The sequence below is a fragment of the Neopsephotus bourkii genome, unplaced genomic scaffold (assembly GCF_033783945.1).
Source record: "Neopsephotus bourkii isolate Nb327-2 ecotype Australia unplaced genomic scaffold, CSIRO-AGI_Nbou_v1 NB_1399, whole genome shotgun sequence".
In the NCBI taxonomy this organism is placed as follows: domain Eukaryota; kingdom Metazoa; phylum Chordata; class Aves; order Psittaciformes; family Psittacidae; genus Neopsephotus; species Neopsephotus bourkii.
In genome coordinates this window covers 528,147-552,158 of record NW_026901876.1, presented here as the reverse complement: position 1 = coordinate 552,158, position 24,012 = coordinate 528,147, and the positions used below count along the sequence as shown (strand labels likewise).

At 49.9% G+C, this 24,012-nt stretch overlaps 2 protein-coding genes across 8 annotated transcripts in view; both read left to right on the top strand.

Annotated features, from left to right (window-relative positions):
- The window catches only part of UBR4 (ubiquitin protein ligase E3 component n-recognin 4), a 79,905-nt gene extending 71,231 nt beyond the window's left edge, over window positions 1-8,674 (top strand). For all 7 annotated transcript variants that reach the window (XM_061367816.1, XM_061367815.1, XM_061367814.1 and 4 more), the window contains 5 exons: window positions 381-575; window positions 2,497-2,721; window positions 6,361-6,451; window positions 6,991-7,153; window positions 8,255-8,674. In XM_061367816.1, the coding sequence (XP_061223800.1) occupies window positions 381-575; window positions 2,497-2,721; window positions 6,361-6,451; window positions 6,991-7,153; window positions 8,255-8,319 (739 nt within the window). In that variant the 3' untranslated portion in view covers window positions 8,320-8,674. The remainder of the gene's footprint in view (window positions 1-380; window positions 576-2,496; window positions 2,722-6,360; window positions 6,452-6,990; window positions 7,154-8,254) is intronic.
- Window positions 8,675-20,886: 12,212 nt separating this feature from the next.
- Window positions 20,887-24,012, top strand: part of IFFO2 (intermediate filament family orphan 2) — a 40,533-nt gene continuing 37,407 nt past the window's right edge. Inside the window, exon 1 of the mRNA XM_061367810.1 lies at window positions 20,887-21,744. Coding sequence (XP_061223794.1) covers window positions 21,119-21,744 — 626 coding nt within the window. The 5' untranslated portion in view covers window positions 20,887-21,118. The remainder of the gene's footprint in view (window positions 21,745-24,012) is intronic.

Sequence of the window (24,012 nt, the reverse complement as noted above, 5' to 3'; positions counted from 1 at the left end):
GTAGCCAGTATTCTGGTCTACCTTGTGCTGGGTTTGTACAGTCAGCTTAGAAATCAGGAGTGGTAACATCTTTAATTCATTTCAGCCAGAGAACTGTATCCCACACCCTGGACATGGGAAAATAGTATTGATGGGGTGTGTGTATATATATATATATATATATATATGCAGATGGAATTGGATTTGCCAGAATAAGCTGAGAGCCTCCCGTTCGGGAGGTTAATCGAAGGTAGCAGTGATTGCATTTCATAACCTGGTCATTCCTTGAAGCTTTTCAGTTCAGTACTTGCTCAGACTCTGAGCTCTGGTGTGGAAGAAGAAACTTGATTGAAGTTTTTAAAAGGTTCTTGAGAAAGTAACACTTAACTGCTGTTTTTCAGACACAACACATACCTCCAGGAGTGCACAGGGCAGCGGGAGCCCACCTACCAGCTCAATGTCCATGACATTAAACTGCTCTTTCTCCGGTTTGCGATGGAGCAGTCGTTCAGCGTAGATACTGGAGGAGGAGGAAGGGAGAGCAACATACACCTCATTCCATACATTATCCACACGGTGCTCTACGTCCTCAACACGTCAGTATCTTTACCTCTGCCTTCTACTTGTAGTCTCAGAAAGGTCTCTCAGAGCTGCACTCTGGGCTTTGTTACATGTATGAGGCAAGAAAGATGGGAAATCACTCAAAAGCTTTAGGAGGAACCAAACTGCGCATCTTAAGTGGGCTGTTAGAGGTTTCCATTGGTTGGAGTTGCTGCCTGAACATGCAGGATAACAGGGAGCCTATTGAGTAAAAGCAATTGGGAATTAGCTTCTCTTTCCATTCTAGATGTAATTATTACCTCTGGAGTGAACAACAGGGTTATTAGATGAAAGGAACACTGCCAGCTTCATTTGCTCTGGAGCAGACAGAAGAGAGACACTAGCATGAAATAATTGTTAGTTGAAAACTTAACCCTGGTATTGTTTTATCCAGTATTAAAATAACACAGAAATAACACAGTCAGTTTTGTTTCCAGTTTTGACATACTAGAATTCTCCTGTAGTGTTCAGGTCCCTGAGGTTTGCCTGATTTTGAGACACTTTTTTCTATTATTATTATTATTATTATTCTTGTTCAGGTCCCTGAGGTTTGCCTGACTTTGAGACACTTTTTTTCTATTATTATTATTATAGTAATCAACAGTTTCAGTAAGATCTTCTTTATGCAAAGCATGGGATAAGGGTGTCCTTTGACTTGACACTAGGTTTAGGTGTACAAATCTGTCGCTACCTAAATGCTTTGGAATGTGCGAGCTGGTCCTGGTAATACAGACAATGTAATGCCCATATGCCTTTTGTTTGTGTAGTTAGATACTAGGAAGACTAATTAAATGAGGCTATAAATGTTAAAATACACTCCTCTTCAACCAAGGTCACTCCAAATGCAGTGCAGGGAAATCTCTCTCATTTTCCTGTCTGGAACTAATCAACATTTTGGCTCTAATACAATTTGTCTATTGTTTTTGCTATCTATCTCCAGATCCCTGTGCTCTTGTTTCCCGAGTCCCTTGGGAGACACATAAATGAAACTATTCTTTTCATCTTGTTGGGCTGCTTGCTGGCACCCGGGAGCCCAGAACCCGCTGTGTGGCTCTTGTGTAAAAATGCTTTATGTAGTTTCCAGGCATTATTTTTTCCTCGAGACATGATATTAAATGGAGAAAATGAAGAGCTACTGGTTGGCTACCAGCTGTAGCATGCAGGAGATGAAAAGGTCACATAGGAACAGCTTTATCTGCTAAGATGCTACTTTATACCTTCCTGGTAGGGAGGGTATATCTAACCTATCTTGCCCTGTTTGGCTGGCAGTCTCTTCCTGGTGAAGTAGAGCAGTAGACCATGGTAAAGCATGATAGATGTACATAAAGTCTGCTGTAACACAGAGATTGCATTGTACAGCTCTGGGGTGTCAGGACTCCTGAAGAGATTGGTGCTAGGGGAAATACATATATGTATAAACTTACAGTAAATACACTGACTTTTTGGTTTTGAAATTGGCCTTTATCCTCTCAGTGATTGCTTTTGAATTTGAATTTCGCTTTCTGAATTATATGAATAATACAAACTGATTCTAAAGTCTTGTGTAGGAGCTGCAGCCACATATTTCGTGTCAGATGGGAGAAGGTGCAACCTGAACACATGGACTGGTTTGCCCTACTCTGTTTTTTCCCTAAACAAGGAAAAATAGTATTGCCTTCTACTGGGGCAATGCCAGCTGCCTTGCAGGGCTCCAGTTCCATGCACAGCTCCAAGGAAAAGTGATGCTAGGCTTGTCTGCTCCACTGGGAGCAACTGCTCAAGCAGTGAAGGGATTTGGAAACAACCCGATAGTGCCAAGCCTGCACTGCTCTGTTCAGGACTGCATGAATGCAGCCCCTCAAAGCTCAAAGCTCCTGAGGAGCAGCAAATTAACATGTAAGAGCCAGAGCAGCTGCTGAAGCTTTTCTTGTGTTTCAGAACTCGAGCAACTTCGAGGGAGGAGAAGAACCTGCAGAGCTTCATGGAGCACCCCAAGGAGAAGTGGGTGGAGAGTGCCTATGAGGTGGACGGGCCCCACTATTTCACCGTGCTGGCACTGCACATCTCACCCCCCGAGAAGTGGAAAGCCATGAGAGTGGAGATCCTCAAGAGGCTCCTTGTCACCTCCCACGTGCGAGTGGTGTCACCAGGGGGAGCCAGCAGGTTAGCCATGCCACAGCCGGTGTGCTCCTGTCACTGCAGTGAGAACCACAGGCAGCTTACGGGGAGATAAGGAAGGGAGTGTGTGTGTTCTAGAAGAGCAGATACTGACCCTTCTGGGAAGTTTTGCACTCAGCGTTGCAGAGGTATAAGCAGGAGCATTCAGTTCTGGATGTTTTCTGGAGTGTATGACTTAGTTGATGAGTGGAAATGATGCTTTTCCTAGGAATACGGCTAAAAGTAGAAGAATTATAAGTTTAATGGCTTTAACCTGCCCAAGGGGAGACTGAGGTGAGCTCTTAGGCAGAAGCTCTTCCCTGTGAGGGTGCTGAGGCGCTGGCACAGGGTGCCCAGAGAAGCTGTGGCTGCCCCATCCCTGGCAGTGTTCAAGGCCAGGTTGGACACAGGGGCTTGGAGCAAGCTGCTCCAGTGGAAGGGGTCCCTGCCCATGGCAGGGGTTGGAGCTGGAGGAGTTTAAGGTCCCTTCCAACCCAAACCATTCCATGATTATTTTCCCCCTGTGTCAAGTGAGATGTAATAATGCTGTAGTATCTTCTGCTGTGTGCTGTTTCAGAGCTGCTAGCATGCTCTCTGCTTGCTTTACTAAAGAAGCTGTTTCTGTGCTCTTTTGATCAGTGCACCAGCTTCTTTAAATAGAAAAATAGAAATAGAAATCAAATGCCATTGCTTTTAAAAAAGAAAAGAATCAATAGCAGCTGTCAGGCACTTGAAGCACAAGAATAAGTGGCTGTGCCTGACAAAAGCACATATTTCCAGAGAAGGAAGGAGAATTCCAGTTACTGAAAAGATGATTTTAAATAGCTGTCATAATTAGGAATACATTCATTATTATTCTAAGTCGCCTTAAAGGGCATTCTTATTCTGTTGACATTAATTATGTGTTTGATAAAGTCATTACATTGTAGTAACACACAACACAGCATGCATCAATGCTATTAAGGGCATCAAAAGGGAAAGAGCCCTTGAAGGGGCTCCTGTATTGATTTCTGTGCTGGTTTCTGCTCTTCAGGCTCAGCCTGTTCTGTGTCTCCTGTTTCCACCACCCTGCCTGAGTTCTGGGAAAGGGGGTTTAACACTGACAGGAGATGTTATTGTGGACACAAGGGTGTGCAGCTTTCATGTGGCTTATGAAGGAGACTGGCAAAGCAGAGCTGTGGGTTTGCTGTGGATGTTTAGTGGTTTTTATCCCTCAATAAAAGATTCTGTTTCTTTCCCAACTTATTTCTAATCATGACTGTAATAAAAGCACATTGAAACAGAGCAAGAACCTTCCAGCTGAAGCATCCAATCTCTGGAATTTGAGGGGGAAACACTCAGAAGTAGTTCTCAGGAATTATGTCAAGGTTTATTCAAGGACTTGCTTTAATCCCTGCAGACTAAGAGCACAAAGCCTGCTGCTGATAATACCTCTTAGCAATAGAAATATGGCAGTTCTTATTTCCAAGGGCTGGGCTTATTTATTCTTGTGGAAAATCAGGAAGAGGGCGATGGATGGTGAAATGCTCTGCAGATAAGGGCCAATACCTTGAAGGCCAAGGCAAAGAGAAAGCCACTGTCTGTAACATCAGAGTAATGTGTCTGCATACAGAGATTACAATTAGTGTTCCACATGAGATGCAGTACAAGGGTGCTCTCTGGGAACTGCACCATTCAGACTACATCGGGGTGGTGTGGGCTAAAGGTTAGGGAGACACAAGGACTTGTTGCTGCCTTTAGTGGAGGAGATGGAGAGAAGTCGCTGTAGCAACCAACAGTGCATCTAAAAACAGCTGACGATCAATCTGTGATCCTAAAAAGTGCCTGTAAATCTTATTAATGAACATGCAGGCAATATTCTGTACTCCCTCATACTTAAGTGAAGGCAAGAAACAGTGCCTGTGCCCTGTCCTGTGGTTAGGTGTTTCATGCAGCTGCTCAGCTGGATTAGTAAGACACATTTGAGGAGAATCAAGCCCAAAATGTCTTCTGTCTGTGCCAGGAGCTGCAGTTATCACAGTTTGTCTGCAAGAGCAAAGAGAGAGATTCTTTGGTTTAGAAACACTTTGTATTTAAACCCAAAGATGAAACTGTCAGAATGGATTTGTTCTTTTTTTGTGATTATAACTTACAAATGCCAGAGAGCTGAATCAAGTGACCGATTACCTGCTTCTTATTCCTGAACTAGGAATTCTAGCTAGAAAAAGCCTATAGACACTTCCCAGCCTAGCTTTCATTTGGAGTTTGGGAGGAAAATATCCTTCTGGCTTTTTCCCCTTTGCTCTGACTGTGACCTTTGTAAAATATTCATGAAGAAGCAAGGTTCCTGAAGCATTGATGTCTAGCTGTCTGCTGGCAGCCCACATACAACTGCTGAGCCTGAACCAGCTTACATTAATGACAAGGCTGCAGCTATTACATGGAGTAGCTGTTCCAGAAGGTAGCTACCAGACTTAACCCACAAGGGCCTTTTAGTTTTCAATTAAAGGAGCAGACTCCAATTAGATCAAACCCATTCACATAAAAAGAAGCCCTGGCTTGCAGTATTTGGGAGTCTAGAATTAGCCTTGCTCTGCGTTGCTGCTCTTCCCGTGGAAATTTAGTCACCTTTACTAATTGGTTTTCCTTTCAGTAATTAAGCTTAGTGCCCAAGCAGGCAGCCACCTCCCAGGCTGCCTGTGTTAAGGGCAGACACACAAATGTAACCTTTGGGAAGAGCTAAAAATGCTCTTTTCCCCCCAGAAATCCTCAATTGATGGCAGATCACAGGTCAGACAATACCCTTTTGTCTTGCTGCCTTGCGCCAGTGGCAGCTCATCTAGTTCTAGATGCATAGAAGAGGGCTTTTTCTTTCCAAAGCTTTTAAGTGGTGAGCAGGAAGCAGCATGTGATGGAAGTAAATGTACCTGAGAAACACATGCAAGAAAATTCCAAAGCCATTAGAGTTGCTGGCAGGAGGTTCCGCCTTGCCAGGACCTGTTTGTGATTAATCCTGTAAACTTTGGGAGCTGTTATCCCAGGACAGCTCTGCACCTTTTGGAGCGTTTCTGCAGCCCGATGCTGAAGTCCCAAACCCAAACTCCTTTCACAGCAGTAGAATAACCAAGAAGGTATTAAATGGGAATTCCTCCATTTCTTCAAGGATGAGACGTTTCCCTTGAAGTCTTTCAGAAATGCTTTTGTGAGTTAGAAGCAGAACTGTGTTCTCTGCCATTGATACAGACTGTGTCTGAAACCTGCATTTAGTTACGTCTGCAGGAATCTGCTGCACAGGGAGCACACAAATGGGGGATGTGGGCTGTTTATTCCAACTTGGCTGTTGACTTCCTACTAGTCTCAGCAGTTAACTTCCCTCTGTGCTTGTTTTCTTCCTGTGAAATAAGGTTTTATTGGTTAACCTGCTTTGGCTGCTTCAGGCACGGCTGGGCAAGTGACTTCCTAGCCATAGGAACTGTTGTACAGAGCTTGTGGATGCCCAATGTTTGTTTTGTGTCCAAGCGCACACAGCAAAGCTTACTCGGAGCTATTCCCGTGTGGATTATTGATAGGCTTTTTGGCTGCTTCAGCTTTCATGCTATTCATCAAATGGGTTACCAAAGCATAGTAAAGTGATTAACTCCAAGATGGATTTCATTATCTTCCTAGACTGGCAGATAAGACAGTGAAGGACTATGGAACATACCGCTCTGGCCTTCTCTTCTGGGCCCTAGTAGATCTCATTTACAACATGTTCAAGGTAAGAAAAAAACTTGAAGTTCATTGATACCAGCTTTCTAACCTGAACGACTACATGTGTTGGAAACAGAAGGCAGAATCTGAAGCCCCTTTTTTCCAAGATCCTTGTAAATCATAGAACTTCACCTTGGATGAGCAGAAAGGCCATAAGAGGCTGCCTGTGCTTATTGCACCTCTTGATGTTTGGTGTCTGAAGAATTGAGAGACTTTTTCCACTCCTAGATTGTGTATTTGCTTATTTTTGTCTGTTCATCATTCACTAAAGCAAGGACATCAGAGCTGCCCCTAGGGAAGAGTGGGTAAGGAAGGAGGGAGCGGCATCCATCAGAAGGGAACCTGCAGCTTCCAAAGAGGGTCAGATAATGAGAGTAAGAAAGTACCTGTGACCTTGCTTTGCATTCTGTACAAAGCAGTCACATATGGGGTAGTTTTCACTGTGTGGCAGGGGATGCATGTCCAAGAGCAACAGGAGAAGGGATCAGTTATTGTTCTACACTGTTATGTTTTGGACTGATTTGATCCCATTTTCCCCTCTCATAGAAGGTGCCTACCAGTAACACAGAGGGAGGCTGGTCCTACTCTCTTGCTGAATTCATACGACACAATGACATGCCAATACACGAAGCTGCAGACAAGGCCCTGAAAACCTTCCAGGAGGAATTCATGCCAGTGGAAACGTTCTCTGAGTTTCTGGATGTGGCTGGTAAGTGTGCGCTTTCCCTTTTATAGGCTGCCTTATGCAACTCGTGACTGCTTGAGACAGCAGCATTCCTGACACCACTGCAGCAGCTTGTTTGTGCTCCTGGTATTGCCTAAGCTATTTCAAACCCAGTGGGGAGACAACACTTGAGCATCCCCAGGCAGGAAAATTTCTCTCACCTGATCCTATGGGTCCTCAATCTTGTCTGTTAAATATACATATGTTCATCACAGCTTAAAGGTGCTTTGGGGAATATGTGGTTTGAAGGTTGATGAACAGATGTGACCATGTACTCAAGGCAGCAGTTCAGTGCAGCGAGAGTTCCTGCATAGAATCAGCCTGGTTTGTGTTGGAAAGGGCCTTAAAGCTCCTCCAGCTCCAACCGTTGCCATGGGCAGGGACCCCTTCCACTGGAGCAGCTTGCTCCAAGCCCCTGTGTCCAACCTGGCCTTGAGCACTGCCAGGGATGGGGCAGCCACAGCTTCTCTGGGCACCCTGTGCCAGCGCCTCAGCACCCTCACAGGGAAGAGCTTCTGCCTTATCTCCAACCTGAACTTTCCCTGTTTCAGTTTGAACCCATCACCCCTTGTCCTATCCCTACAGTCCCTGATGAAGAGTCCCTCACCAGCATCCTTGTAGCCCCCTTCAGATACTGGAAGCTGCTCTGAGGTCTCCACGCAGCTTCTCTTCTCCAGGCTGAAGAGCCCCAATGTTTCCAGCCTTTATCCATAGGGATTTTGTATTCCCAGGAGTCGGGAGATACTGAAAATGAATGTGCAGAGAAGCTGCTCTTAGTTCTGTCACAAGTTTGTTGTGTTCCAGGCTAGTCTCTTTCTGCCTGATGTACAGAGCTGCCAGGCATCCAGCTAGCAGGGTCCCTACAGTTGCTCACTTGCACAGGAGCATGTGCCATATGGATTTAAAGCACACACTTTTGGTGCCTTCTACATCCAACAAGGGTTTGTCTTTGTCTTGCTCATACTCAAAATAACGCTGCAGCTGTCATTATTAACTTAGCCATGTCCTAGCACAAATCCCCAACGTGGGCAGGAAAAGCTGCTTCTTGCATCTAATTATTCTGTCTTATCTTCTTTTGTTTTAAAGGACTCTTGTCAGAAATCAGTGATCCCGACAGCTTCCTCAAGGATCTTTTGAACTCCATCCCCTGAGCCGCCAGCACAGCGAAGCGTTGGGCAGAGACTACACTAGCTTGCCTTCCATCCCTTTGTGTTCCTCCTTGTGCAGTCTGTCCCTTCCCTGAGGAGTGCTGCAGTTTTGGGGGGAGAGTTTTTTGATTAATTCTTTTTGGTTTTTTTTTTTTTTTTTTATTTTCTACGATTTTTCCTCTTGAAGTGATTTGGAATTTAGATTTGTTTTATCTTGTATTTCAGTGCTTCTATCTGTAAAGCCTTTGTGTATTCAAAGCTGGTTGAAAGAACTTGTACAGAGAGGAATCCAAACCAGTAAATCTTAATGCTTTAGTGTGCACCTCTTTGAAGTTAAATAAATCGAACAAATGGGTAAGATGGGTTTGACTAGTACTTGAACCATGCAGCAGCCTGAATGCCAAGTTCTGTCTCCTCTTTTCTTTCAGAGCTCCTTCTCTCAGGGCTCGGGGCTGCTGCTCTTTCCGGCCCATAGTCTGGACAAGGAGACACAGGAAACAAAAGGCTTGTAGCAAGCAAGGAAACAGACTGACACTGTCTTTACTGATTTTATATGCAGAGCAGGTTTCCCGTTGTGGGACATGAGCCTTAGAGACTCGTGGACTGCAAGGACAGCGTTTCCCTCCAGCCCTTCTCCACCTGGGTGAGGGCATCTGGCCCTGCCACCATCCCCTGGTGCTTCGCATTGCCCCTCTCAAGGCATGTTGCATATCCCAGTGTCTTCCTGACTTCACTCTCACCAAGGCTGTGTTCAAAGCAGGCCTGCATGCTGTGGCCTCTTGTCATGTCGTACTGATGGCCACGTTCCCTCTCAGAGGGAGCCAACGCTGCTGGCCTTGAATTTGTTTTCTCTCTCTTGTAAATTCACAGCTTCTGCAAAATGCATGGAAAACCACATGGAAATGCACATTCCTGAGCCGGCCACTCGCCCCTTTTGACAGCTTCCATTTTGGTGTGCATGCCCCGGCCGGACACCAAGTACCTGCTTTGGATACAGCCTTGCCTTTTCTCACCCAGTTGTGCATGCTGGTAACTTACCTTTACCACCAGTTCTGCTCTCCTGTAACCCAGCTGACACGTGGTTAAGCTGGAATCTAATAAAGCTTTCCCTGTCTTCCTTGTCTCTGTTTGAACTTGAATTTCCGCAATCCTAACACAGTCCCATCCCATACATAGTAATTATTTTAGAGGCTGAAGAACTCAGCAACCTATTTGATGCCTTTTGTTCGTGTGGAGCATGTGTTATGATTTGGCAATTAGCAAAGGGGTGAAGGCCCAAGTTTTGTCTTCTTGCCTCCGTGGGTGCTTATGTCATTCCTGGCAGTCGGATCTGCTTTTGGGGAGGAGCACTGAATAGCAAACCACCCCAAGAAGCTGGGGTTGGTGTCTTACAGGGGACTCGAGGACATGTCAGTGAGCTGCTGTGTTGGTTATGTAGATGTGTCTTGCCTCATGAAGGTACAGGAGGGGGGCTGATGTGTGGACTTTGTTCTTTAGTACAGAGATACTTCATTTCGCCTGCCTTTTAACCACATAAAAGAGAAAAAACACACCTTGTTTTAAAAGCCCTGTGAAGTCAAACCTAACAGTCTTCTCTCCAAATAAGCAGCTGTAATAACCTCTGGGTGGTTGCACAAGCATTGCTCACCGATACCCGTGTGTGGTAGCTTGGGCAATACTAAAACCCCTTTTTGAGTATATGACCTTTCAAATCAGTCTGATCCCTGACAGCAGCTGGAGCAGGGAACAAGAAACCAGGTTATTGTGACTGTGGTTCCAACGGGTCTCACAACACGGAGACTTCAGGTGCGAGACTGAAGCCACGCCACGTTCTGACTGGTTTTTGTGTAAGAGACTGGTTAAGCTGGGGACAAGAACTATGAATGTGCTTTGGGAAGCTGGGATGCACAGTGGGCTGCATTGCTCACCTCATCATTTTGTTACAGACAAATAGGTGTTCTCCGTTCAGCCACAGCCTCCTGTGCCCAGCCATCCCTCAGCATCTGCTTCTCTGCCATTGCCTCACTGGCACAAAGATGGATGTTACACAGACCTCCTGCACCACCTTTCTTCACCTTATCTACAAGGTAACTTCAACACAGCTCCAGTTCTTCCTACTGCAGATCCTGGTGCAGCTCTGTTTATGTGGCACAGGTCTTCTACAAAGCCAGACTCTGGAAGGAACTGGTAGAGTTTAGACCAGCAAAATCAATTCTTTTTCCACCCATGCAGCTGAGCAGATCTTTGAACTTACCAGGAGCAGAACGTGATCACCCTCTCTTCACTGATGTTACTACAACCACAAGAGGAAGGGTCTTCAAGAGGAGCATACACTGTGTCCTCACGAGTGTAAGCACAGTTGCAGGACCTGCTGACAGCTGTTCTAGGTGGTTTTGCAAAGGCCCAGAGATGTATTTTGAAAAACAAAGGTGGCATACCCATAAACCACAGGGGGCTTGAAAAGAAGGTGGAAACAACGTGATAGTGCTTCTGAATAGCAGAACAGCCTGGGAAGGACTAAAGACTCACAATAACTACCCCAGAAGACCTAAAGAGGGACAAGAACAAGAGTGTTTTGGGTAGTTCCAGCTGACACAGGCTGCACACAGCGGCTCAAACACCCTCGGTGTGCACAGGCTGCAACATCCCCCATGGGCTGGGGGAGTCAGCAAAGACTTTCAGGGGGAGTGTTACTTAAATTAGAAATAAGAGAGGAGCAAGACTGGGGGCAAATGCCTCAAAGCAGGTAAAGTGACTCAAACTGATGAACCAAAGCAGCAGCTGAACAGAGTTCTGGAGGGAAAACCCCTTTGTGAGCACAAGAACCAGGGTGGCCTGGGACCTGAACAGGACTGGGGCTTGCTCCATAAGATGGGAAGCTCTTGACCTTCCTCCTTCTGTTTCCTGATGGCTTCCTTCATCCTGCTGCCTGTTCCCTTTTGAAGCAGGCAAATGCCCTTCTGGAAGCTGTACCTGGCTGAGTGTTCTGACCAGGGTGGGAAGGAAGCCTTGCTGCTGCTCCTCTGCCCTGCCACCAGTGCTCCCAGCTGGCTCTCCATCCAAGTGTGTCTCCTGTGTTTGCCTCTTACTGCAATAGCCTGGAAGTATTTTCCATCAAGCAGTGGATCAGGGCTGCTGAGCATAAACACACTGTGAGCTGCAGTGTTTCAATGCCATCAAAGATTCCCTGGACTTTTTCCGATGCAGGAAAAGCGATTCATCTCTCTGGACAAGGATCCATGCAGCTTGTTTTCCAGGCAGAGGATGGACACATGGATCATGTGCATTCAGCAAGACCATGGTGGAGCCTCAGTGATCACATGGGCACATCTTAAATACAGAACTCTGGAGCAAGGAGCCTCTTTTCTCTTTGTCCAGAGCTTTTGGGAAGCCTGAGCACACGCTGGACCAAAGGTCACCTCGGTATTAGACTACAAAAGCCCCTTCCATAGGAAGCCATTACCAGTTCGTGCCATGGCAATGCTCCAGGAGGCTACAGCAAAGCAGTGAGACACCAGACGTGTGCCACGGGGCACTGAACCACATGAAAACATCTCCTATGGCGCGGCTTGTGCTTACCTGGGCAGGAAGGTTTGTGTCGTGTTTGAGGAACTGGGGTTTGATGGTTTTATTTGAACCAAAAAGCCTCCTGAGGTGCCCAAGCCACTGGCTCTGGGAAGCACAGAGGCTTTTCTGTTTGCTGGGTGGCTAATTCATGGAAACCCAGACTGGGTTGGGTTGGAAGGGACCTTAAAGCTCCTCCAGCTCCAACCCCTGCCATGGGCAGGGACCCCTTCCACTGGAGCAGCTTGCTCCAAGCCCCTGTGTCCAACCTGGCCTTGAGCACTGCCAGGGATGGGGCAGCCACAGCTTCTCTGGGCACCCTGTGCCAGCGCCTCAGCACCCTCACAGGGAAGAGCTTCTGCCTTATCTCCAACCTGAGCTTCCCCTGTTTCAGTTTGAACCCATCACCCCTTGTCCTGTCACTACAGTCCCTGATGAAGAGTCCCTCTCCAGCATCCTTGCAGCCCCCTTCAGACACTGGAAGCTGCTCTGAGGTCTCCACGCAGCTTCTCTTCTCCAGGCTGAGCAGCCCCAGTGTTCTCAGCCTGGCTCCATACAGGAGCTGCTCCAGCCCCTGAGCATCCCCGTGGCCTCCTCAGGACTTGCTCCAACAGCTCCATGTCCTTACGGTGTTTCCCAGGGCAAGATCCCCCTCTTGATCCTCAGAAGGGCACTGCAGGGGTTGGACTGTCCCATCCCTGCTGCTGCAGGAAGATCACACCAGGCTTTGCCAGCCCAGCCCTTGCTGTCTCCATTGCAGCCCTTGCTCTGCAAACACTGGGCACCGTTGCGCCAGCTTTGCCGTCTGCCTGGGACAACAAAGCAAATCTTCTGCTAAACTCCCTCCCTGCCCCAGCCACACCTTTGGGGCCAGCCCTGTTTTCAGTCTGGGGCTTATTTCTTGCCATTTCATGCCCCATTGAACTCAAGGATGAGGTCTGACATCCTCCAAGCAGGTAAGGGGCAGAAATGAGTACAAAAGATGAGTATTTGCCCAGAGAAGCTGTGGCTGCCCCATCCCTGGCAGTGTTCAAGGGCAGGTTGGACACAGGGGCTTGGAGCAAGCTGCTCCAGTGGAAGAGGTCCCTGCCTGTGGCAGGGGTCGGGACTGGAAGAACTTTAAGGTCCCTCCAGCACAAACCAGGCTGGGATCCTGTGATCCCATAAAAAAACACCAAATCCAAGTTCCCAAATTGTCTTTAAACTCACAGCAACTTTCCAGCCACTGCGGAGAGCATCCTGCCTGAGGAGCAGCATTCCCAGAGCATCCCAGGAGACCTCCCATGGTCCACACGAGCTGCATCCCTGCCAGATTCCAGATCAGAAAATCCAGTTTGGCTTTGACTTGCAGGGGTGATTCACAGCTCAACGTGTGCAGAGCTGAGGGCACGGGGAGGAACAAGCTGTGCAGCTTGCAGAGACCACTGAGAAAGAGGGTTGGGTGAGTTACGTTCAAGATCACTTCAGGGATGTCTCCCACAGCATATAAAGCCACTGGGAAAAGTGAGCCCCAACCCCCTGATCCTCCAGGAATCGTTATTCCCTTGCAGGTTTCCAAAAGAGGGAAAAAATGAATTATTAAACCCCCATTTCTAGGTTTTTCTTGGCAGGATTGATCCTACTCATTCACATCAGCTCCAGGAGGAACTGGCACCATCCCTCTCATCAGTGTCTTGGATGTCAGCAGAGATCCCCTTCCCAAAGGGAAACACGCTGGTAGGAAGAGATGCTTGTTCATTATGGGGTCCCCAGGTATCACCCCCAAAAGGGATCAGCCCCCGGGTTTTGGATGGGGAATGTGGCTCTCAGCCCTCTGAGGTCTGTGCTGCCTCCTGAAAGGTTCTAACTATTGTATGGTTTTCATAGCCTTTATTAGCAGGATAATCCCATGCTTCGTGCTCTTCCCCACCTCTGGCTCTGTTGCTGCAGGTCCCACATTTGAAGCAGGACCTACAACCTCTCTCCAAACCTCTTCTGCCCCACAGTGATTTTTCCCTTCATCCCCCATTGCCATGGGCCCGGCAGGGATCAGACACATTCCCTGTTGCCTCAGTCCCACAGCTGGGTGCCACGGAGCTCTCCTGCCCCTTCTCCACCACCCTGGGAGCATCAGGCACCTCCCAATGGGTTTCCCACTCTGAAAAAGCCCCAAATGGGCTTCCTTCTGGAAAGGTGCCCCCGCCCCGACACTCCTGTGCCTGACTCAGGTCCCTTCCCTTGTACAATAGAAACCACGCTGAGGTGAATCAGAGCCCCAGCTCTGGGCCAGCTCCAGCCAAACCTGGTGCAACCTCCAGCGAGGCCTGGGTGACCTGCGCCTGGCCAGGGAGGCACAGGAGCAGTGGGTTGGTGCAGGTCACCCCGACTGCTCCACAGGGGGAGTGCATTGATAATGTACTGCTTAAGGCATAAGCCACCAGGGAAGCAGGATGACACCTGCCTACAGCCTTTCTCCACTGGGGAGAGTGGGTGATACAGGAAAGGGCACATACTAAACAGAAATGCAGAGAACCCCAGCCTGGTTTGGGTTGGAAGGGAGCTTAAAGCTCCTCCAGCTCCAACCCCTGACACGGGCAGGGACCCCTTCCACTGGAGCAGCTTGCTCCAAGCCCCTGTGTCCAACCTGGCCTTGAGCACTGCCAGGGATGGGGCAGCCACAGCTTCTCTGGGCACCCTGTGCCAGCGCCTCAGCACCCTCACAGGGAAACAAAGGAAATGCTTTAACTTGGGGAAGGAGGCCAGGGCAGGCAGGGATCCCCAGTGCAAAACAAGCTGCTGGGCTCCAGTGGTCCAGATGTAGAGATCTTTCCCATAATGATGATAACCCCAATAATTGCTGTTATTAATTATAATCCTGCTTACCGCTTGTTCTTTCCCATGTGTTGTGGCAACACGACCTCAGCAACCCTCAGTGCACACCCCTTGGGTGAGTGGGTGCTGTCCTGCCCCGAGATGAAGAGATCCTGATGGGAAAGGGCTTGGAATGCTCCTGCAAGGGAGAACAGAAATTACCTCCTTGGGTAGGAATGAGAGCCAAAAGCAGCATCCCAGGAGAGTGCATGTGCTGGGAGGATAAAATCTCCTTTACAGCTCCTAAATAAGTGTTTGGGATGATGGGCTGTGTCGGTGCCTCTTGTTGTGTTGGCTTTGGTGTTGCCACATGGCCCAGGCAGCTGAACATCTGTGTCGGGATGCTCCTCGAGCTGGTCTTTGGGTGTTTAATCCCCGCAGCTTCTCGCAGGCCAGCTGTATTCATCTCATTTAATGAACACACACGAGCGCGTTCTGAACCCAGCACCGTCCTTTAATTATTCCTGCTGTTGCATGACAGCAAACTGGTGCCCAGATGATGACATCAGACATTAAAGGCGCATCTCCCGAGCGCCAGGTCATTAATGTCTCTCTTCCCTCCGTCCGTTTCACTGCTGTAAGCAGTTTTGAGAGAAGGAGCTCGCTGACTGCATCAGCTGGCGCAGGGGAAAGGCATTTACCAGCCATAGGCTGTGCTACGGGCTGGGGATCACTGGAACTGGGCGTCTAGTTGTCAAGACACTCCACCCGAGGGCCTCTCCCTCAGGAACACCCCTGGACATTGGGAAATCCAAGGGGGGAACCACTCTGACAGCTTCAGCTCATTGACTCACTCTGCTGATACCAGGTTTGCTTGTGGGTGCCATGAGCATCCCTCAGGGTTCAGAGGGGAGGTGAAGGGCTGGAGTGGTCCAGGGTGTTAGAGCACGCATATATATCCCTATAGGGCAGAGCCCCTTGTCCTGTGCTGGTGGAGAAGGAATGGAGGTGAGAAACCCTTCGCAGGGAGCGGGATGCTTGGAGGAAACCCAGCCCCAGCGCTGACTGGGGTGTCCAAACGAGTCACATCCAATACTCCCATCACCAGCTCCCACCAGGAAGCTTTTCTTCAACCTGTGTCATGCAAAATGTGTCAGGCTAAGAAAGCCACAGTGCAAGCAATGCAAACACTGAGCTGATGGCTTCTGGAAGAGAGATTGAGATAGCGAGCTAAAAATATATCCCAGTTCAACTTCACCCTCTTCTGTGCTCTGAGCTTTGGATGCTGCTCAGCATCCCCGAGCCCAGCACAGGTCACAAAGCTTGGGGGCACAATGAAAAATCAGATATTCTGGCCTTGCCCAAAGAGCAAGTACTGTGCCCAGAACCACCCCCCCCCCATGCACTGGGCTCTGCTGTGCTCTGGGGAGTCCCCCCCTGCAGCCCTGATCCAGCTCTGGGGCAGCAGCACAAGAGGGACCTGGAGCTGCTGGAGCGAGGCCAGAGGAGGCCATGGAGATGCTGCGAGGGCTGGAGCAGCTCTGCTCTGGAGCCAGGCTGAGAGAGCTGGGCTGGGGCAGCCTGGAGAAGAGAAGGCTCCTGAAGGGGAGACCTTAGAGCAGCTCCAGTGCCTAAAGGGGCTGCAGGAAAGCTGGAGAGGGGCTTGGGACAAGGGCCTGTAGGGACAGGCCAAGGGGAATGGCTTGAACCTGCCCGAGGGGAGACTGAGCTGAGCTCTTAGGCAGAAGCTCTTCCCTGTGAGGGTGCTGAGGCGCTGGCACAGGGTGCCCAGAGAAGCTGTGGCTGCCCCATCCCTGGCAGTGCTCAAGGCCAGGTTGGACACAGGGGCTTGGAGCAAGCTGCTCCAGTGGAAGGGGTCCCTGCCTGTGGCAGGGGCTGGAGCTGGAGGAGCTTTAAGGTCCCTTCCAACCCAAACCAGGCTGGGATTCTATGAGCAGCTGTTCTGGATTCAAGCTGATCAGGTCTACCTGCTGCCTGCAGAACGCAGAGCTCAGCAGTGACGGGTTTGAAGCACTTGGGCATGCACAGATTAAGGAAGCAGCATCCTGCAATTATCCTCGATGAGCTGCCAAGGCACTGCTGTGTCCTGAAGCACACCTGCAGCAGCCTGCACGGGCCCATCGATGCATATTTGCTGCTCTACTCAATACAGATGCAAATATTTGGTTACTAAGGAAGAGGCGAATATTGCCACAGTCTCCAAGGAAATACCGTGGCGTGTCTCAACCGCTCCGGCTTAGTGGATGCTTCAGCATCTTTATCTCTGGGTGCATCCGTGTCTCCTGAGCTCACCCACCTTTCTGGGCTGAGCCTGCTGCAGGAGCTTCTGCTCCCAAAATATTTATGCTATCTCCATAGAGAAGATCATCCCCAGCTGCGCTGGGAGGGGATGGGGATGCGCTGCAGTGAACCAGCCTGGGTCCCTTCTTGGCAGCCTCAGTTCTTTGCTGAGGGCCTGAGGATGAATGTAACTCTGTGGCTCTGCATGAGAGGCATCTCTCTTTGGGACGGAACTCTGTTTCGTGGTGTTGATGCGCAGAAAACCCCAAAATGTGGCAAAATAAGGTTTTTAGCTCAGAAAAAGTGACTGGAGCAAAAGAATTGAGCTGCGATGGGAGAAGATTTTGGATTTAAGAGCAGCTCCTCTTTCAGGTGAGCTGACAGGACAAGTAGAAATTATACAGGGAAACAAACTGCAGTTTAAGGAGGAGAAACCTCCTTTAAAGGCAATAAGGAACCTGCAGGGAGGGAAAGCTGCTGGCTTTGTACCCGCTGATGTAACTCATTCCTTTCTCATTGTCAATAGCAGCCAACCTGCCAAATATTGTCTGTTTCCACAGCGTGACGTGATGACCGATGCAATTCCTGGTGTGATCCAAAGGCTTCCCTTATATGGGTGGAAATGATAACCTCGGTGACCAACCTGGCCCTTTCTCCGCCTCGGACACCTCGGTGATGTACAAGGAGGAGGCACAGCCCTTGTGTCCTCCTGCAGGGACCGGGTGTGTTAGGTGGGGACTGAGTCACTGGAGGAGTCACAGGGGCCCGCAGCGTGTTCTTGCCCATCTTCCCACACACCTATTGCAGGGCACGGGGTGGGTTCTGCTCCCATTTCATGGTGCAACCATGGGAGTGTGCAGGAAAGGGGCTGGATGGGGTTCAAAATGCTTTGCTGGCCAAAAATGCAGCCAGGATGCAGTAGGGCTCATGACAGCAACTCATCAGCTGCTAATGCCATCATCCTGCTGATGCTCATGCACCATCACATGGGGCTGGGTAAAAACCCAACCATTTTGGGGAGGCCCTGTTAAAAATTCTACTTGGTTTGCCCAGATACCCTTATTCAGGCAGGCAGCAAACTGCAGTGCAAGGGTGAGAGCCCCAGGCAAGCAACACTCATCCCACTTTAACCACTGAAGCTTGCTGGTTGTTAAATAGCAGCCTCAGACAGAAGCTACCTCCTGTTACTGCAGAGTCTGGGGTGAATAAATCCCCCTTTTCCATCACTGAGGTCAGTGAGGAGCACGCTTGGGTGGTTGCTGCAGCCTGAGGGAATAGCAATGGGGATGAGGGAGGGATGCTGAGATCCCCGGGGCTTTGGCAGAGATGGTGCTTCACCATGATGCTGGAAAGCCAAAGCTGAGAAGGACTCTGCTGAGGTTATTGGGGGCAGTTTTTAAGGGCTGGGGAGTTTTATGGGACAAAGGATTTTGGTTGGTTGTTTTAAAGGGGGGTTTAGTCAAACACACAAACCATAACTCGGTGGCGATGCAGGTCAGCTCGGGGGAGCATCACCTACTCACTGTAACTCAGCGCGATGCGTGCTTGCAGGCCAGGCTGTTGGTTGGCTTTGGTTTGGTTTGGTTGTAAACTGGTTCCTTTGAAGTAAGGCAGACCAGAGAAAACAAGACCTTTCCAGACTACCAAAGCCTGAATGTATAGAGCCAAACCCAGGGAAATTAGTATCAAAAGACCTGAGAAATGTAGAGAGCAATCCTGAAACAGCCGTTGAGGATGCTCCCAAAGCAAAGGGAAAACTGGCAGTAAAAATCAAATCCAATGGTCCAGAATACTCAGTCCCTGCTCCAGCCTGCTCAGGGTGAAGCAACTGAGAGCAAAAATAAGTCCAGCACATTATTATTAGCATCACTAGGGGTGGGCACCGTTATTTAATTGATGGATAGTTTCTGCGTTCAGAAATAGCACCATTTCCCATCCCTTTTCCTCCCTGTCCAAATAGGAAAGGGCTAATCAGTGCTTCATTATTTATATCTGCAATTGGCAGGCAGCAGTGAGCTTTCCATGGCAGGAATTGGAGGAATCCCTTCAGGAATGCCCCCAGCCTGTGGGGTATCCCATGCTCCGGATTGCGGATGCTGGGCACAGCTGGTGGCAGCGGGTCAGCTCCGTGGTTGCACGAGCCCTCATGGCAGATTTCTGTTTCTCCAAGCCTAAACCTAATTAATTGCTGCGATTAATTGTGGATGATTCACTGTCAGGGGCTGGGATGAAACCGTAGCCTGGCAGCGGAGCAGGATGCTGGTGGTGACCGTTTGCATCTCAGGGATGAGCCAAAGCCCATTAGGAAAAAGATTCCTTGATTTAATGACCTTTGGATGGGGCCCTGGTGAATCCATCCTCACCATGGTGATGGGAGCTGCCTAAGGAGTGCTCATGATAAGCATCATGTGTGGGAAGGTACTCAAGCAATTATTAACTGACCAGTTTATCATTCCCACTGATGCTTTCCTGCTTCCTTAAGGCAAAAGAATGAAACCTCTTGGTGTGCAGTAGGATTTTCCCAGCTGTTAACCATTCTCTTTCTGACATTGCTGCCTGCCAGTGAGGATGGATCGTGCCTGGAAAATGGGAAATTACCCAGATCTGGGAGCTCAAGGATGGGTTGGATGGGGCTTGGAGCAAGCTGCTTTATAGAAGGTGTCCCTGCCCATGGCAGGTGGAACTGGATGAGCTTTATGGTCCCTTCCAACACAAACCAGGCTGGGATTCTAAGAAACTTGCTCTTGGTTGGCTTCTACCCCTGTAGTAACCTTCTTATTGGCAGTTTTAGTCTATTCCTGCGTTTTGCCAGCACTGCTGTGGATCTGCAGGGTGGAACGTGCCACAGAAACACTTCCCAGCGAGCTGCAAGCGTTTTGGTTCAGCAGAGCTTTGATGGTTGTACCCACTGTCAGCAGTCACAGCCAGGCCCTGATGACCAGGGTATTAAAGGTGTTTTCCCATAATTGCAGTGAACACAGGTTACAGTCTACATAACGTGGTTTTGTGCTTGGGAAGAGATAATCTTTTTAGGTGTTTCTTTGAGTCACCCCTTTAATAAAGCACCTCCACCCACTACATGTATTTTTTTTTCCAGGAGGTGCTCGGAAAACAGGGGTTGGTAACACATGAACAGAGCCCTTTGAAGAGCCCTCGGTGCCAGGGCTGATGAAACTCCATCCAAATGGAGTTTAATGCAGACATTGCCCATGTAGTTCAATATAAATATTATCCATGTAGTTTAATACAAATATTACCTGAACATTTCAAAAGCCATAGGAATGAATAGTGTAACTACATCTCTATTGGAGCTAATAGCACAACTACAGCTTTACACCAGTGTTACTGAGGGTTTTTCTGTCCCTCGCTTGCTCACAGAGCATCGTTCAGTGCAACGGAGTAATCACACAATTCAATTAAACAATAGCCCTTGATTGCCGACTGGCTCAGAGGTCCAGCAGTTGGGAAACGCTTGTTTAATAAGTTAATTATTGTAATAGCCACGTTATTTAGCACTTAGGCGGACTCTGCTTTCAGATAACAGAATTCACCCCTTATAATTTAATCGTATCGGTTCGGTGACTTCCCCCAGAGCCAGCTGCGATGCGCAGGGCAGGGGCAGGGTAGGAGTAATGCTGCTGTGTCTATTTAACACTGTACAATTAACCTGGGGGCTCGCTGAGGGAATGGAAGCCCTGTTGGACGCGGTTACCCCCAAAACCCACCGCCCCCCCGCACCTCGCAGAGCACACGTGGGGGATTCCCGCGCCCATGCGGCATGGCTTAGCGGGGGGCGGGGCTACGGGCTCGTAGTGGGAGGAGTCTAGAGGGGTGGGCGGGGCTATGCTGAGGTAAGGGGCGGGGCCTGGCGGCAGCGCTGCCCGCAGCCTGTGGCGCTGGAGCCGCGGTGAGGCGGAGTCGGGCCCGCCCCGCACCGGCGGCCGCTCAGTGCCCGGGCAGCGGCGGCGGCGCCCGCAGGAGTGTGAGGAGGCGGCGGCGCCAGTGCCGGTTCTTGTCCCGGGCTCCGCTTCTCCCTTCAGACCCTGCTCCCGCCGCGGCCCCTCCGCCTCAGCGGCCGTTACCCCGCCGCTTCCGGCCGCAGCCCCCCGCCATCGCCTCACCTCAGGGGCTGCGCGGCCGCCGGGCCATGAACTCGCTGCTCTTCGGGGAGATGGCCCGAGCCTTCGCCCCCGGCGCCGCCGCCGCCGCCTCCTGCCCGCTGGGGCCCGGCGCTGCTGGCGGTCCCGGGAGCACGGCTGCGGCGGCGGGGGGGGGCCCGCCGGTAACCGCGGCTCTTCGTAACGACCTGGGCTCCAATATCCACCTGCTGAAGGGGCTCAACGTGCGGTTCCGCTGCTTCCTGGCCAAGGTCCACGAGCTGGAGCGGCGCAACCGGCTGCTGGAGAAGCAGCTGGCGGCCCAGCAGAGCGAGCGCGACCGCCGCTTGCGCTACAAGACCTTCTCCCGCGACCAGGCCGTGCAGACCGACTCCGGTGCATCCCCGCTGCTGCCGCCGCCGGGCCCCGGGCACGGGCTGGGCGCAGGGCCCCTGGGCTCGCCGCCTCACTACAGCCGGTTACCCGGTACTATCTGGAGCTACACCCAGGTGCGGCGCACGGGAGGCGGCGGCTTGGAGACGGTGCAAGGGCCCGGGGTCTCCTGGATCCATCCGGACGGCGTCGGGGTGCAGATCGACACCATCACCCCCGAGATCCGCGCCCTCTACAACGTGCTGGCCAAAGTCAAGCGGGAGCGGGACGAGTACAAGAGAAAGTGAGCGGCTGGGGGGCCCTGAGCCTGCGGGGAAAGGGGGGGGGATGCGAGCTGCCCGCTCCTGCAGTGCGGGGAAACGGGAGAGCCCCTGCTGGGGGCGGAGGGAGCGTGTGGGGGCTGTAGGGAGACCCGTGCGGACGTGGGGGTGATGTCCCCTCTCCCGCAGGGCTCCATCCCTGGGGAGGATGCGCCGAGGGCTTTGGGGAGGCTCTTCCTTAAGGGGGGCTGTACCTGAGCTTGGAGACAGGAGAATTGTAGGATCCTTCCCTGGAGAGGTTTGGTCTCAAAAGGAGCGTTGTCAGCTCATTTTAACAACAACAACAACAAAAAAAAGAAATAGGAAAATTAGACAAAAAATCCGTTTTGGAAAAGAGAAAAAAAATCTGTTATTAATATTGCATTGCATAGTTCCTCCTAAATTTAGCTTGCCTTCGTTTTCTGATCTGATTACTCTAGGAGTCTTTCGTGTGCCAGCTCCCCAAAATTAGCTCAGTGCTGCAATATTCGGGTTGCAAATACTGCAGGGGAAGGGTTGCACTCGGAGGTGTTCCTCGGAATTAGTGAACACAAAAGCCCTAATGCCAGCCTTTGTAAGCCCTGCTCGGCTGGGGGCTTCTCCGAGCCTGTTGGGAAGCCCTGGGCTTTCAAATGGTGTTCTTCCCCCCCCCGGCCCCGGTGATGGATAGTGTCCCCTTTGGGTTGCTGTATTTGCTCAACGTAGTGTGGCAGAGATGGAGGCCAGAGGAAGGAGAGGGAGGGGGGGAAAGGTAGTTGGGATTCTGCAGGGAGATTCCTGCGTTGTGGAGGAGCTGCTTGTCCTTTGGGGCTGGTGTGGGCACTCCCAGATGGAGTTTTGTCATCTTTAGGCTTAAAATGTGCTTCCTCTTTTCCTGGTATTGTGTTTTTTGATGCAGAACAAATACCATCCCTGCTTTCTGCTTCGGGAGGCAGCAGCATTTCCCAGCTCTGTGGCCTGTGAAGCGTAGCTGAATTTCTTCTGTCCAGGGTAGCAGAACTGCAGTGTGCTCTTTGCATACCTTTAGTCACCGGCTTTGTAACAGACCTCTTTGTAACAGACCTCCTCTTGTGAGTTAACGCGATTTAGAGAGATTTTTTAGGCATATATCTGTCCCAGTAGTAATTTCTGGCCTGTTTCTCAACTGAAGTATTGCCTACTCTCTGCATCTTTTAAAGCTTGTGTGCCTTTACTGCTCTGTTCCTGATGGCTGGAGCACCTCTTGAATCTGGATGGAAAAAAGAAGTTGGCTTCTCTTTTTGTTGGTCTGGAATAGTAGATGCCATCGTGGTTGTGTTTGTTTTTATGGTTGGTACCAAGGAGATGGGAGTAGTGGTGCTTCAGAGGAAGTTGTGCTTGGTGGTGGCTTGGTTAAGGAAGATGATACGTGTTGGGTGTGGGTTACGTCACCAGAAGTTGGGGATGTTTCTGCTTTTTAGTGGCTATGTGATTTATTTTCCTTCTTAGGGAAGAGGAGACTTGGGGGCCATTTAAATTGGTATGTGGCTGGTTCTGTCTGTCCTGCTTGTGTACAGCAGCTTTTGATCCCAGAGTCTGTACTCAGGTGTGACTGTGTGCACACTCCAGGTCGTTCCAAAACCACATCAGTTCAGTGGGACCTCTTTGTAGGCAATGGTAAATCTCATCCTCACCACCTTTCCTGCTCTTGAAACAGGTTTTCCTCCTGATGCTTGACAAAAAGACTTAATGCTTATCAACAGTAGCATTGTATCTGCAGTTCATTACTATGGAATTGCAGTGATGATTCCCCTCTTGACCTTCAGCCATCAGATGGACATCACAGATTAAACTCCTTTGGGGTAGCTTGGCTTTTCCATTCGTGGCCTTGAGCACACTTTTGCATGCTTGTGGTGTAACCCTGTGCTGGTTCAAACTGAATTCCTGCAGTTGAAGTACATTAGTCAATTTGCTTTCATTATCACCAGGTAATGGGGTGTTGCAGTGTTTGTCAGCAGCCCTGTAAAGATTGGTACCAATGTTTTCTTGTTTGTTTTTGCAGGGAAGGGAGTATCTGTCATGGCTTGCTTATGTATATAAATATACACTTATGGGGGTTGCCTTATCTTGCTGTGAAGCCTTTGATGATCAAGTTGTGTTTAGGGAAATGAGTCCCAAGTGGAGAATAAACCTTGTGCCCATCTCGTGATGGTGGTGTTGGGGCCTGCAGAAAGTTTGTTGTGTGCACAAGTTTCCAGCCCAGACTGGTGATCATCCCAAGATGGAATGGATGG